The sequence below is a fragment of the Olea europaea genome, unplaced genomic scaffold (genome assembly GCF_002742605.1).
Source record: "Olea europaea var. sylvestris unplaced genomic scaffold, O_europaea_v1 scaffold406, whole genome shotgun sequence".
NCBI classification, from domain to species: domain Eukaryota; kingdom Viridiplantae; phylum Streptophyta; class Magnoliopsida; order Lamiales; family Oleaceae; genus Olea; species Olea europaea.
This window is the reverse complement of record NW_019260263.1, coordinates 332485-345488: the sequence shown is the minus strand read 5'-3', so window position 1 is coordinate 345488 and position 13004 is coordinate 332485. Positions and strand designations below refer to the sequence as shown.

At 32.1% G+C, this 13004-nt stretch overlaps 1 protein-coding gene across 1 annotated transcript in view; it reads right to left on the bottom strand.

Annotated features, from left to right (window-relative positions):
• Nucleotides 1-6695: 6695 nt before the first annotated feature.
• LOC111387504 overlaps nucleotides 6696-13004 on the bottom strand; it is a 28138-nt gene continuing 21829 nt past the window's right edge. Inside the window, exons 2-5 of the mRNA XM_023012065.1 lie at nucleotides 8088-8734; nucleotides 7255-7337; nucleotides 7045-7118; nucleotides 6696-6918 (exon numbers count right to left, since the gene is read on the bottom strand). Of these exons, the coding sequence (XP_022867833.1) occupies nucleotides 6696-6918; nucleotides 7045-7118; nucleotides 7255-7337; nucleotides 8088-8734 (1027 nt within the window). The remainder of the gene's footprint in view (nucleotides 6919-7044; nucleotides 7119-7254; nucleotides 7338-8087; nucleotides 8735-13004) is intronic.

Below are 13004 nucleotides of genomic sequence, written 5' to 3'. Positions count from 1 at the left end.
CGAAACCTATTGACATCGATTTTCATTAAATATGTCATTAATGAGCATTTTCATTAAATATGTCATTATGAGCATTTTCATCTACATGCACGATATGTGATGATGGTTCAAAATTCTGCATGTAAAACATGATTTTAAATTGAGTTTTCTTTATAAATGTTTTATTGATGACTACTAGGGTACCGAGGCATATGAGACATACTTATGTAATATGTTTTGGCATCGAGGGTTATAATTGCGGGATGATTGCAAAGGTAGATAGGGAATGGGTCTTTGGTGATCACGGGAGGGTGGGTCACTTGACTATGCTCTTGTGATATTATGATTATTGGCATTGTCGGGAGTAATACTTCTTGGGGGATCATGGAAGTAGTTAGAGAATGGGCCTCAATGGTCACGAGAGGATGGTCCACTCGCTCGTGTCGATTTCATATTTTCCATTTCATTATTGATTATTGATATTGATATTATGCAAAGCTCTATCTGTGTTTAATAGAGAATTCAAATGAAATGATTTCGAGTTGACTTTGATGAATATTGGAATATGATGCATCTTTAGCATAATCTTTAAAATGAATGACATGGTGTCACATATGCTTGTTACTCATACTCATGGAATGCATGATTCTTGCTTACTAAGCATTGACTTATGTAGTTTTTGCATTGTAGGTGAGTATGGAACTACGTAGAGATTATGGCTAGCTGTGGAGCTCTGATTTTAGAGTTTGATGTACATGGATGATGACCTATAGGGTTATTTTGTGGGCTGCTGTTTTGAGCTTACAGTCTATAATATTATATTTTGAGGATCCTATATTGTATAACTTTTGAAATGACCTGTAGATATGTTTATAACCTTGGAACATGTGTTGGATTATGGTTATATGATCTTTGATTTCGATATACTATATGATCGTCACAAGTGATTAAAAGTTAACAAATAGGGACATAATTTTGAAGATGCTTGTTTCATTTTATCAAGTGGAAAAAAATGTATATGTGAAATTTTATGTCTAGGTCGAGTCATCAATTTCATTCTCACACATGTTAATGTAACCATGTATGGTTACCTATGTTAATTTGGATGTAACATTGTCACTCCCGGATAATAAGAGATTATGATCTACATTTTTATTCAGTTAAGTTGATAACAAAATTCTTGATCGATGTGTGTTCAAAAGTCGAAAAAATTTCGACTAATATTGAATCAAGAAAGATATGATCGATAATCAATATTAACGCACATCATATCTCGTAATTAATTTGATCTTATTGATGAAGGGATTATAGCTTCAAGATAAACGAACAAGTTTGATTTTGTCATACCATGTGACATTTTTATAACATGTATTTCCCTGACACATTACTAGATGTCAACTTGAGACGACGAATGTAAATTGACGGTAAATTAAAAATGGGTATTTGAATTTGTCGATGCTAATTAGATCAAAATATTAATTTATGTCACTATGCATCGTGATTAAGAACCCGATAGGTCTACACAAAAGGAAAATTAGAAGAATGATATATACTGATTAATTAATTGACAAGTGTTACATAATTTATTAAATGAATTACTTATTAATGGGTCAAATTAAGGAATTAGATTTATTAATTGATGGACAAAGTTTAATTAATTAGATTAATTGAACATCCGATGGGTTTACGTTTAAGTGTTGAGCCAAGCCCACATTGACTTCTATTAATAAGATGTAAGGGTTAACAAAACATAATACAATTATTATTTTGCTAGTACAAGAAAAGAGAAACCATAATTATCCCATTCTTATTTTCTGTGTGGGTTTCTTTAGTTACTGGGTTAAATATATTGGGTGTCTTCGAAAAATAATATCAACTTGCTCCGGATTAATATCTGTGGTAAGTTATTGATTCCCGTTATGGATTCTTGATCTTTAATTAGAGCTAGAAACTAAGAGAATCGTTCCCACCTTGGAGGGGGGGGAAAAAGGACACTCACGTTTCTGGCTGAGAGAGATGCTTAAAAAAGGAAGCAGCTGTCTTGTTGTTGTAAGACATTAAACCCTAATACCAAGATCTTTAAAATTCTTGATTTTCACATATGAATTTTAATTGATCAAGAAAACATACCTTGATCCATAGAAATAATTGAGAATTTTTTAGATCTGCAAAATAATAAACTGTTAAATTAAAGAAACTGTTCTCTCACTTTTCCTCTCTTTTATTGAATGAATTAATTGATGGGTTTCATTCACATTTATAGGCAGAGAGAGGCAGTCTCCTTTTGTGCCATAAAACTCTCAACTTTCCATCAAAGTAGATAATTATAAAACTACCATTTCTCAATTGGGCCAATAGAATTTTAGTAATATTAATCACCTTTAATTAATTCTTTAATATTACATGGACCACAAATAATTGGTTTTACATTGTCCCACTTGGCCCTTGTAATATTGTTTTGTTATGTGGTATATAACATAATGCGCATACCATTAGCTAAAATCCATCATACATTGGTCACTTAATATATCATCCTTAAGTAAAGACTAATAAGAGTCATGGCAGTTTTACACTATCATATAAGCATAATTCCTTCCATGTACTACAGTATTAGTCCCTACCCAACATGACACATAATGAGAAGTTAGATAATTGCATTACATTAATGTTTTCGAAAAGACTATCCCTGTCAGCATTTGCATAATTCATTCACGTACATGTACCAACAGTTATGACAGGAATAATATTTTGTCAAAAAACAATACATAAATGAACCCAAAATGTCAATACATAAGTATCATAAATTGCATAATAATTTTAATGATAATTTTCAATAATGCCCATCCTTTCGACATGTTCATTGAATGTCTTTGGTGGCAATCCTTTTGTTAATGGATCTGCAATCATAAGATTGGTGCTAATATGCTCGATTGACACCCTTTGTTTTTGAACTTCTTCTTTAACGGCAAAGTACTTCAATTCCATGTGCTTAGCACCTTTAGAGTACTTGTCGTTCTTTGAAAAGAAGACTGCTGCAGAATTATCACAGTAAAGTTTCAATGGTTTGGCTATACTGTCGACGATCCCAAGTCCTGAAATAATGTTCCGCAGCCAATTTCCTTGAACTGTGGCCTCAAAGCACGCCACAAACTCGGCTTCCATAGTGGATGCAGCAATGATTGACTGCTTCGCATTTTTCCATGATATAGCCCCTCCAGCTAAGAGGAATAAATAGCCAAATGTGGACTTTCTAGTATCCACACATCCAGCAAAGTCCGAATCTGAATATCCAATGATCTCCAAGTTATCAGATCTCATATAAGTGAGCATGTGATCTTTCGTTCATTGCAAGTATCTCAATAATTTCTTTGCAGCTTTCCAATGATCAAGTCCCGGGTTACTTTAATACCTGCCCAGCATTCCAACAGCAAAACTGATGTCTGGTCTGGTGCAAGTCTGTGCATACATTAAGCTCCCAACAAGAGATGCATAAGGAATAGCTGTCATTTGTTTGTGTTCCAATTCGTTTTTAGGACATTGCATGAGACTAAATTTGTCTCCTTTCTGAATTGAAACAACACTCGCTGAACAATTTTTCATATTGAATCTCTCTAAAACTTTATTGATGTATACTTTCTGAGACAACCCTAACAACCNATCACATAAATAAAACATTCATATAAATGACTCATCAAAACCTTTGAATAAGTCACTTTCCATACCAATTATTGCTTGTAAAATAATTACGGCATAATATTCATTATTGACAATAAATAAACAAGGCACTGCAAACTGTTAAACTAGATATAATTTAATTTAATCCATAATTCAAATTAAAATATGAAACAATAAATGTCCAATTGCCAAAAACAATCAATATATATGTACTTCACCGATATTGAACACAAACGCATAAACTTCAGCCAATGTTATGCTTTAAACCAATACGAGGGATTGCCATTTTCTTAAACAATTCAACATATATGGCAGAAACATATACCTACAGTATGGCATTCTAGGTACATATTGTCAGCCTCATTTGATTTTCCAAGGATGGGGTTTAATTAGGCCATGGGATTATAGAAAGAAACGGTATGTGTCCTGCAAATGTTTTCATGCATTAATTGGTTTCTGCAATTTCGATTTTACACGTTTCAGCCCCTCCTCTAATTATTTATTTATTTAAACTTTGAATGATTAATAATGATAAATAGGAACACATAGCCAAAATAATGGACTTTGAAGGGCTGTCTCTTTCTCTCATATGCATGGAAAAGCCAAATCGGATCCATGGAAAAACCAATTAATCGACGTAGATAGCAAATGGGATTTGATGTAATGATTTGATCCATAAATTAATAAGAAATTAAAGATCCCATACGAAAAACAGTAAATCTTTAAGGAAAATCAAGAATTCTTCAACTTAGCTCTGATACCACATGTAAGACATTAAACCCTAATACCAAGATCTTTAGAATTCTTGATTTTCACATATGAATTTTAATTGATCAAGAAACTATACCTTGATCCATAGCAATAATTGAGAATTTTTTAGATCTGCAAAATAATAAACTGTTAAATTAAAGAAATCGTTCTCTCACTTTTCCTCTCTTTTATTGAATGAATTAATTGATGGGTTTCATTCACATTTATAGACAGAGAGAGGCAGTCTCCTTTTGTGCCATAAAACTCTCAACTTTTCATCAAAGTAGACAATTATAAAACTACCATTTCTCAATTGGGCCAATACGATTTTAGTAATATTAATCACCTTTAATTAATTCTTTAATATTACATGGGCTACAAATAATTGGTTTTACAGTTGTTTCTTCAATTTTTATATTGAAGATCGTCATTATTGAATAGCAAAGTGAATCCATTCATAGAGACGACATTTCGGCATGAAAATAAGAATGTGGTTATTATTCTAGAAAATTTTGGATACATTCATGGAGTGGCGTAAGATCAAAGCCGATGAATTTGATCGTACTCGGTGGTTGAGAAACTAAAACGTGAAAGTTGTTAGTTCTGAAAATTTTCCTAATTATTTTGATATTATACTTAATTGATCGACGGGGTTGATCCTATAGTTGCGTGCCTGAGTTTCTAGTATTTTCAAGTTCCCGCATTGTCTTAAAGAAAAGTGTTCATCTGTAAATTCAAACAAAATAATGAACCATACAAGAAAACACAGGATTCCACTTTTATTATTCTGCAATAACTTTTTGAAATTGAAAATTTTGATAACAACCTTTCAACACTCTTCTAGGTTGTAAGACACCAAGAATTCCACAAAGTATGTTTGGCTTATACTTGGGGTGTGCTGAGATGAGATAAAGTGATTATATTGTGAATATGATCCAATCGCCTTGATGAGATATCAAGATGAGATTATAACGAGTAATCAAAATGGATTTTGCTAACTATTAAACCTGTTTATTAGTCAGATCGAGTTCTTGATTTAAAATTGTCTAGAAGAATGAACATGAGGAGAACTCAAGTTAGGTATTAGAGAATATCTAAACTAGGATCCGTATGATGTTATTTTATTTATTATTATTATTATTATTATTTTATAAAGAATATGCCTTACCTCCTAAGAAAGGAAAAGAAAAACATCGTAGCCGTGTTTCTACCATATGTACTTTTACGACCAATATTATGTAAATTAGTGAATGAATCCATGTTTCCTAATTTTATAAGACCTTGAAGTTTATATAATTTCGTATACCCTTATAACTTTGATTATTTCTTGAGATTTTTGTTACTTTAGTGTGTTATCAATAACTATGATTGATTCAATTTTTAACGGAATATGTCTAGAAAGGTAGCTGATTTAGAGTTGAAGAATTCAAGTAGGAAATGAAAACTATTTTAACTGACATTTGTATTTGTATTCATCGGCTGAACACTTATTTTTAAATATTAATTAGGGTATAGAATACAATTGTGAGTACAATGATACGATATGGAGTTCATGTATGTTCCATAAATATTCAAGGGATCGAATACTAAATTTATGTTGAACATGAGTTTGAAGTATAACGAGATGTAACATTCCTCTAATAACTCTACTCTATATTCCTAACAGTTTATAGTATAGTAAGCTCTAATATGTACTAGCTGATCGCACGATCTATTTTCAGCATTGTGAGATGGACATTGAGAATGATCTAACGTGTGATATTCATTATCACTTGTGGTTCAAGTTAAGTCCACCATAGGCGAGTGGGATACAATAGAAAATATGGATCGTAAGTCACCTATGTGGGGTGACCCAACTCATAAGACATTAAAAGAGTTGAAAAAAGTGGTTTGAACTTAAAATTCAAACCTACAATTCCTTATAACCACTGTTAGCTACCATACAATCTCCAATAATTATTACCTTGAAAAAGAACGATAAGAGATGGCAAAAGAATGGTGAATTTCGTATGTGAAAATACACCAAAACTAGAAATGCTCTAAAATCACTATTTTGTCATAAAAACTCACAAAATAAGGCTTTTAGATTATGAATAATAATTCCTTACCATTGTGATCGGGATTGGAATTATTGGAGAACAATAAAATACAGATTTTGGAGCTTTTAGATACAAATTGATTCAACCACACACAAAGATCTTGAAATTCATTCTTTCACATATGGTTTTTTTAACTCGTAATTTATGATTATGAATTCTTATATATAGCAATTACCGGGTTATAAATTGGCTTTATTTCTGACGGATCTGATCATTTCTGTACTCATCAGACAACATAATATTACAGCTCAATAAAATCAGAAATACACAACCGAAACCGAAAGGCAATAACTCAATGTTGCAGAAATGACAATCAGAATCACTGTCTGAATTAAGAGGATTTATCTCATCATGGTAACCGTCACCAGCAAGAGAATTATACACGCAAGATCCACTAAATCCTCCCCTTCCAAATCTATTTTTAAACTTAACAAGGCTTCAAACTGGAATAATCTTGAGATTAAGATAAAAGAAAATGAATTCCTTCCGCAAAAGTAAGCTGTTTTCCCTGCATTACTTCATAGCTCGTTTGATTTTTCACTGAGGATGCATTTGCTCCACTGCGAGGAATTCTGGATCATTCCACGGTTTGAATGCTCCGTCCCTTGTTAGACACTGATTCAACATAAAAAAAAAAGTACTATAGTTCAAAATTAACTGTTTACATTCATCGTGTCATTTCGGAAAGGGTTTTCATGAACTAGGCTAAACTTAAATGATTTTCCAGAAGATGTGGAAATGTTACACTCACTTGAAGCCAAAAGAAGAACCCACGTAAGAGGTTCAAGCATTTTGGGTGATCATCTCGGAACCTTAATAGCTTTTTTTCCAAATCTGCATGCAATATATAGCTAAATGTAAAACATGCATCAATAGACTAAAAAAATGAAATAAAAATAATATAACCAAATGTATGTTAACTTTTCTAATGAAGCTGTTCATTTAATAAAGAAGCATACACTAAACAAGAGGATTTCGTGTACAAAAAAGTAAGAAAAATTAAGATGATAGACAAACATAAACAAATTCAGAGTAGAACACATTTTTCTCTTGTTACGAACATATTTACTCAATAAGTTCATGTTGGGGACATGCCAGAAACCTTATGCTATTGTTCAGTGGAAATTGGCAACTCACTTAACGGGTAAATGAAAGTTCAACACTCACAATCTGTTTGATTTGCTCATCTACATTGATTTCTGAGTATTAAGGGTTGTTTTGTACGAAAAATTTTTCTGAATAGAAACACAATGATTAATTCAATATCAGGAAAGTTATGACAAATGAGCTTTCCTACGACCAGCCTAGGAAATTAGGTGGAATGCTGAATGAAGCTGTTTTTGCACACTTAAATAATGAAGCTGTTTAACCACCAATTTAAGGAATAATGTTTCACAACTAATGCATATAGAATTATCTATAAGAAAATTTATCATATCTTGGAATGGTCATGATATTCAGGGACATCAGAGGTTTAACCCGATTTCACTGTAATAAACCATTGCATGTTATGGCAACCATCAAACATCAAACGTTAGAAGAAATTTCCATGCCAGAAAAGAAACTCCAAGATCTTCAACCTACCAGGATAGAGATCAAGATAAGATTTTCCAGGTTTATTTGTGAAGCATTCTTTGTCCCTCCCATTACGCAGCTCCCTATGGCGAACTGCTGCCTTATGGATTTCAACATCATTCCGAAGCTTGTTGTACTCGTCTCTATCAAATGGTTTTCTAAGAATACACATGAGTTCTTTTCTGAAGTCAGAGTGCATTTCAGAGTGCGTTTCTAAATTGATGATGCTCCCTTTTTCCAGGCTAACCCCTATGCTATCATTCTCATACAAATCGCTATCTCCTCCATATTTAATGAAAAGGCATGAATTGTTTTTCTTATGCTTCAATACATAAGTCTTTTTGTATATCTCTAGATTCTGCAAGAAAAGTTCATATTGCGGGTCATTCACCTCATGATTGCATTCATATTTTTCTCTTTTTCTCTTACATGGAATAAAACTTTCCTCCTTTGTTAAAAGAGACAGTAGAAAATCCTTGTATGATTTCTCTATATCTGTTTCCTTCTTCAGCTGTTTTACAATCTTATCTAAGAGTTTATCGTCCGACCTAACTGGCTCTAATTCCCTATACGTATCAGATTTCAGAAGATTCAGATGATCCATTTCAAAAACTGACTCTATTCGCTGAATATTCCGCCAAATATCACTTCTCCTGCTGCATAAACCCCAAAAATAAAAAATAAAATAAATTTAATGCACTTCCCAAAATAATAAATAATTATTGAACAGGAAAAGACAGAAAATAAATTATGCTTCAAGTTTCTATTCACGCCCACATGGGATGTCCAAAAGTGTAGTATTTAAACAAATTCTTGTTAGTTCAATATTTGTCAAAGACAGAAACTTTCACATGACCATAGCGTGGATTTGGAAGAAAAAGTGAATGAAATTGGCAGACAAAAGGACATAACTAGAACAATGTCACTTCCTTAATTAATTATATCCCTAAAAAATAAGAGTATAATAATATTCCAATTCCTTTTCTAATTCCATTCTATATTTATTGGAATTAACAAATCTGTTTATCCAGATCAACAATGGTTATTCTATTTGTGAATCAACTAGTCATGATCTTTGATGCTTAGACTTGACATTCTGGTCAGTAGACCTATGTGACGTGACATGACACGGGTACTTGTATGAAATACGAGTTGATTCCTTCAACTTTCAAGCCGAGATAATCTAGGAAAGTTGACTACGACCAGAAAAGATGAAAAAATAAAATAAATGAAAGGAAAAATAGAAACTAACCTACCACGCCGATTTAGCCAAGTTTTGGTGCCTATGGCCCCAAAGTTTTATGGGCTCTGGAAAATTTCCGGAATCCACTAGAGAAGACGAGAGAAGCGGCTGGAGATGAGAAAATTTTCAATTTTAAGGGTTTGATAATTGGGTCAAATTATTTAAAGTGTGCCTTGTCACTCTTTAAGTGTCTTGACAATTTTAAAGTGGGTCAAATTATTTTTAAAGTGAGTTTAGAAAAACCTTGTTCAAACCCTTTGATTTACCGAAAATTTTATTAAAAATGAAGTTTAAAAAATTAAAAATAAATAAATAATTATTTTAATCAATGTAAGAAACTAAAAAAATAAAAAAAATAAAAAATTATTTGAAACACGTATCTAGCGCCCATATCCGAAATTTGGACTTTTAGATACAAATTCGTTTCCGATATCCGAACCCGAGTCCGAGCATCATAAGTCATGATTATTAATTACAGGAATTCTTTGAAATCACAGGGTTTTTATTATGTTCTTAGACCTGATTCACACTCAATCTCCATAAACATGTTTGTGAAAATTTGTAAAAGAGCAAATCCACATTGTATTAGTAAGGGCTTGTCTCTGCATATCAATTGGAAAACGAAAACTATAAATTTACTAAAACGAAATCAAACAAACCACTGAATGAAACACAATTCTTTAGATCTGTTTATGTATATGTGTGTGATAGGGAAACATCACCAAAAATAAGAATGCCAGGTGATATGTTACCTTTTTCTATGTACCCCTCTTTCCGGCAGCGGGGATAGAAGAGAGAAAGGAGATGTTAAAGCATACAAGCAGTATAGCAACGATGTTCTGAAACTGGGTCAAGAGTATAAATGCATTTTGCTATTTTGGGCTAATTCTGGGATTAATAGATATATTTTGGAGAGAAATAGAAATCTGAACTGTACTGTGTGGTTGAATTCTTTGGTAGAATATCTGTCCGTGTACGATAATTATCGAACTTTTAAAAACTTAAATTTTGACTTTTTCTATGTTGGATACATGTAATTTGTGGGATTCATTTCCCTTTATTTCTTTATGGACCCTGGTCTTTAGCCTTTCAGAATAGAAAAGACAGCTAGATTCCTAATTCCCATCTGTATCGGCAGACGTCTAATCAAAAGATCTCGACCTGAGTTGAACTAGGGCATTTGTGCCAGTCGTGCTAGGTTGAACTGGGGTTTTCTCTTTTTTCTCTCATCTATATTAACACCGGAAAAACAAATCCAGTCAAAGAACAATTTGAAATGAAAATCAAGAAACAATTTTTGGTCATAAAAAGAATTTTTGGTCATGAATTGCACAAGAATTTGCTACAATTTCAACTGCGTTTCTCCTGAATAATAAATAAAACGACAGATTTTGTAATTTTCAAAAATAGATTCCGAAAATTACTAAAGTAAGCGTCGGAAAAAAGTTTCAAAGACTGAAATTATTTAAATCAATTGGTCGTCGAATTTTTTTGAAGATTGCTATCAGAAAATTCTCAAAGTAGAAAGATTTTTGAAATTAATGATTTTTCCTTGTGAGATTTCTAGATAAGGTTGTTATATTGCCACAGCCAAAAAAAAAAATATTTTTTTGCTTAAATTTTTAATTATTTTTTCATTTACTATCATGACCTAAATAAAATGACATAAATAACAACTTACAAACATAATTCTATACCTAAAATATTAACTTGTTTAGAAGCATAGGATTTTAATGGATTTTAAAGTACTTGTAAATTCAGGTGGTTCCTAACTGAGATAATATTCATTAACATCCAGGTATCATTAATAACTTAAAACTATGAAGATTTCATTAATAAAAGAATCTCAAAAGATTTTGGACGTTTTTTGAGCCTAACAACTATTTTTTTTTTAATTTCAACAATTTTAATGAGATTCTTATGAATTCTATTGAAATTTGTACAAAATCACGAAAATCAATAGAATATATATTCATTTAAAGATGATACTATGAACCCGTTTGGCCCTCATTAATTTTGATTATAATGGGGGAATAATATTTTTTTTTTTTAAATGGATGGTTGTAAAAGAATTAAAAGTTTTCGATTTACGTGTAATATTATTTTATTAAAAATTGTGTGGTTGAAAATAGGAGAGAGAAAATTTTAATTTAATTTAATGAGATGTAGCGAGGGTCAAACGGGCTACTTTTCATGTGCCAGCTAGAATTAGGAACTTCCCACTGCTGGTTTTTCTATTTCTTGATTATGAAAATGACAGACTGTCACAATGTTGGCGAAATCACTTCACAGGCTATTGATTACCAAGTCATCTGAGTCTCAGAATCAATAGGGATTCTGCTATGCTCAAATATCCAATCATACTGAACATATGATCCATGACTGGCATTCTACACAACATGGATGTGCTTTCAAATCTTCACATTTAGCCAATCCACTCCTGTGATTTCGAGTGACAGCGTCATTTCCTGAGAGGTGTCCATACTAAGATAAAGTGCTGCAAGAATCATGTTGAAATACATCTTCTAGCTTTTGTATTTTGAGAGAAAGAATGAGATTACACTTCCAGTCAACATAGCTTTCACCAACATGACTTTGTTCAGTTTAGATGATATATTGTTTTGTAAGTATAGGGATTGAGAGTCACGATTTCCTTAAAATAAGCTAAAAAAAAAAAAAATGCATAAATAAATTTGCAAAATTAGATAATTTAGTATGTAACTGATGAATGTATATGTAGATCCAAAATTATAAATGTACAATAGTACTTAGGCCTTTTGCAGTCCATCGACCACTTATATAGAATAAAAAATGCTGCAGATCCCGGGATTAAATCCAGGGGCTGAGGTGGCGAAATCTCAGCCCCTGGTGTAAAGGGACGCGGGCCCCATGTATTAAGATCAAGGGCCAAGGCATGCGCCACCTCGGCCCTGGAACGGAGCCCGGGATTTAATCCCGAGCTCTGTAGCATAATTCATATAGAATACATCACTGTTGGTGCGTATTAAATTAGGATCTTCCCACTAGTTTCTCTTAAACCGATTTCAAAATCTTAACAAATGAGTATTGTGTCATTTGGTCATAAATTTCAAGAGCAAGAGCGCCCGGTGGAAAATAATTAGCTACTTCAATTCAAGTGTAAAATATTTATCCATGTCCCTCCAAATAATTGGATCTATTAACCCCATCTATATGATGATCAAACAATAAATTTTATTTAGAGAATCCTCCATAAGGGATTCAAATTCAGCAATTTCTTTTCATAACCTTCCTTTATATATGTGACCGATTGAGATATGACATGGGTTAAGTAGTTATTACAAATTTGATCTTAGACCGTGTGTCGATTATATAATCGGCCCACTACCTCACAATATTTTGAACTGTTGGATTTTCATTTAAATAATTAACATCTTTGTACATTAATCAAAATTAACATGCAGTGCTAATTATTTGGGCATCTCAAACAATTTGTCAAATCTAATTTAAATGGAACTTAAATGGTGAAAACTTACCAAATCATGAATACATGACATTTATAGTTCTTAAACCGACGCTAATTCCTAATTTTAAATGAATGACATTCTAAATGATAATTACTCATTCAGATAAATAAAAGAAAATAAATAAACTACAATGAAATAATAAATCGAATTTTGGCCAATTTCTAAGGCAAAAATAAA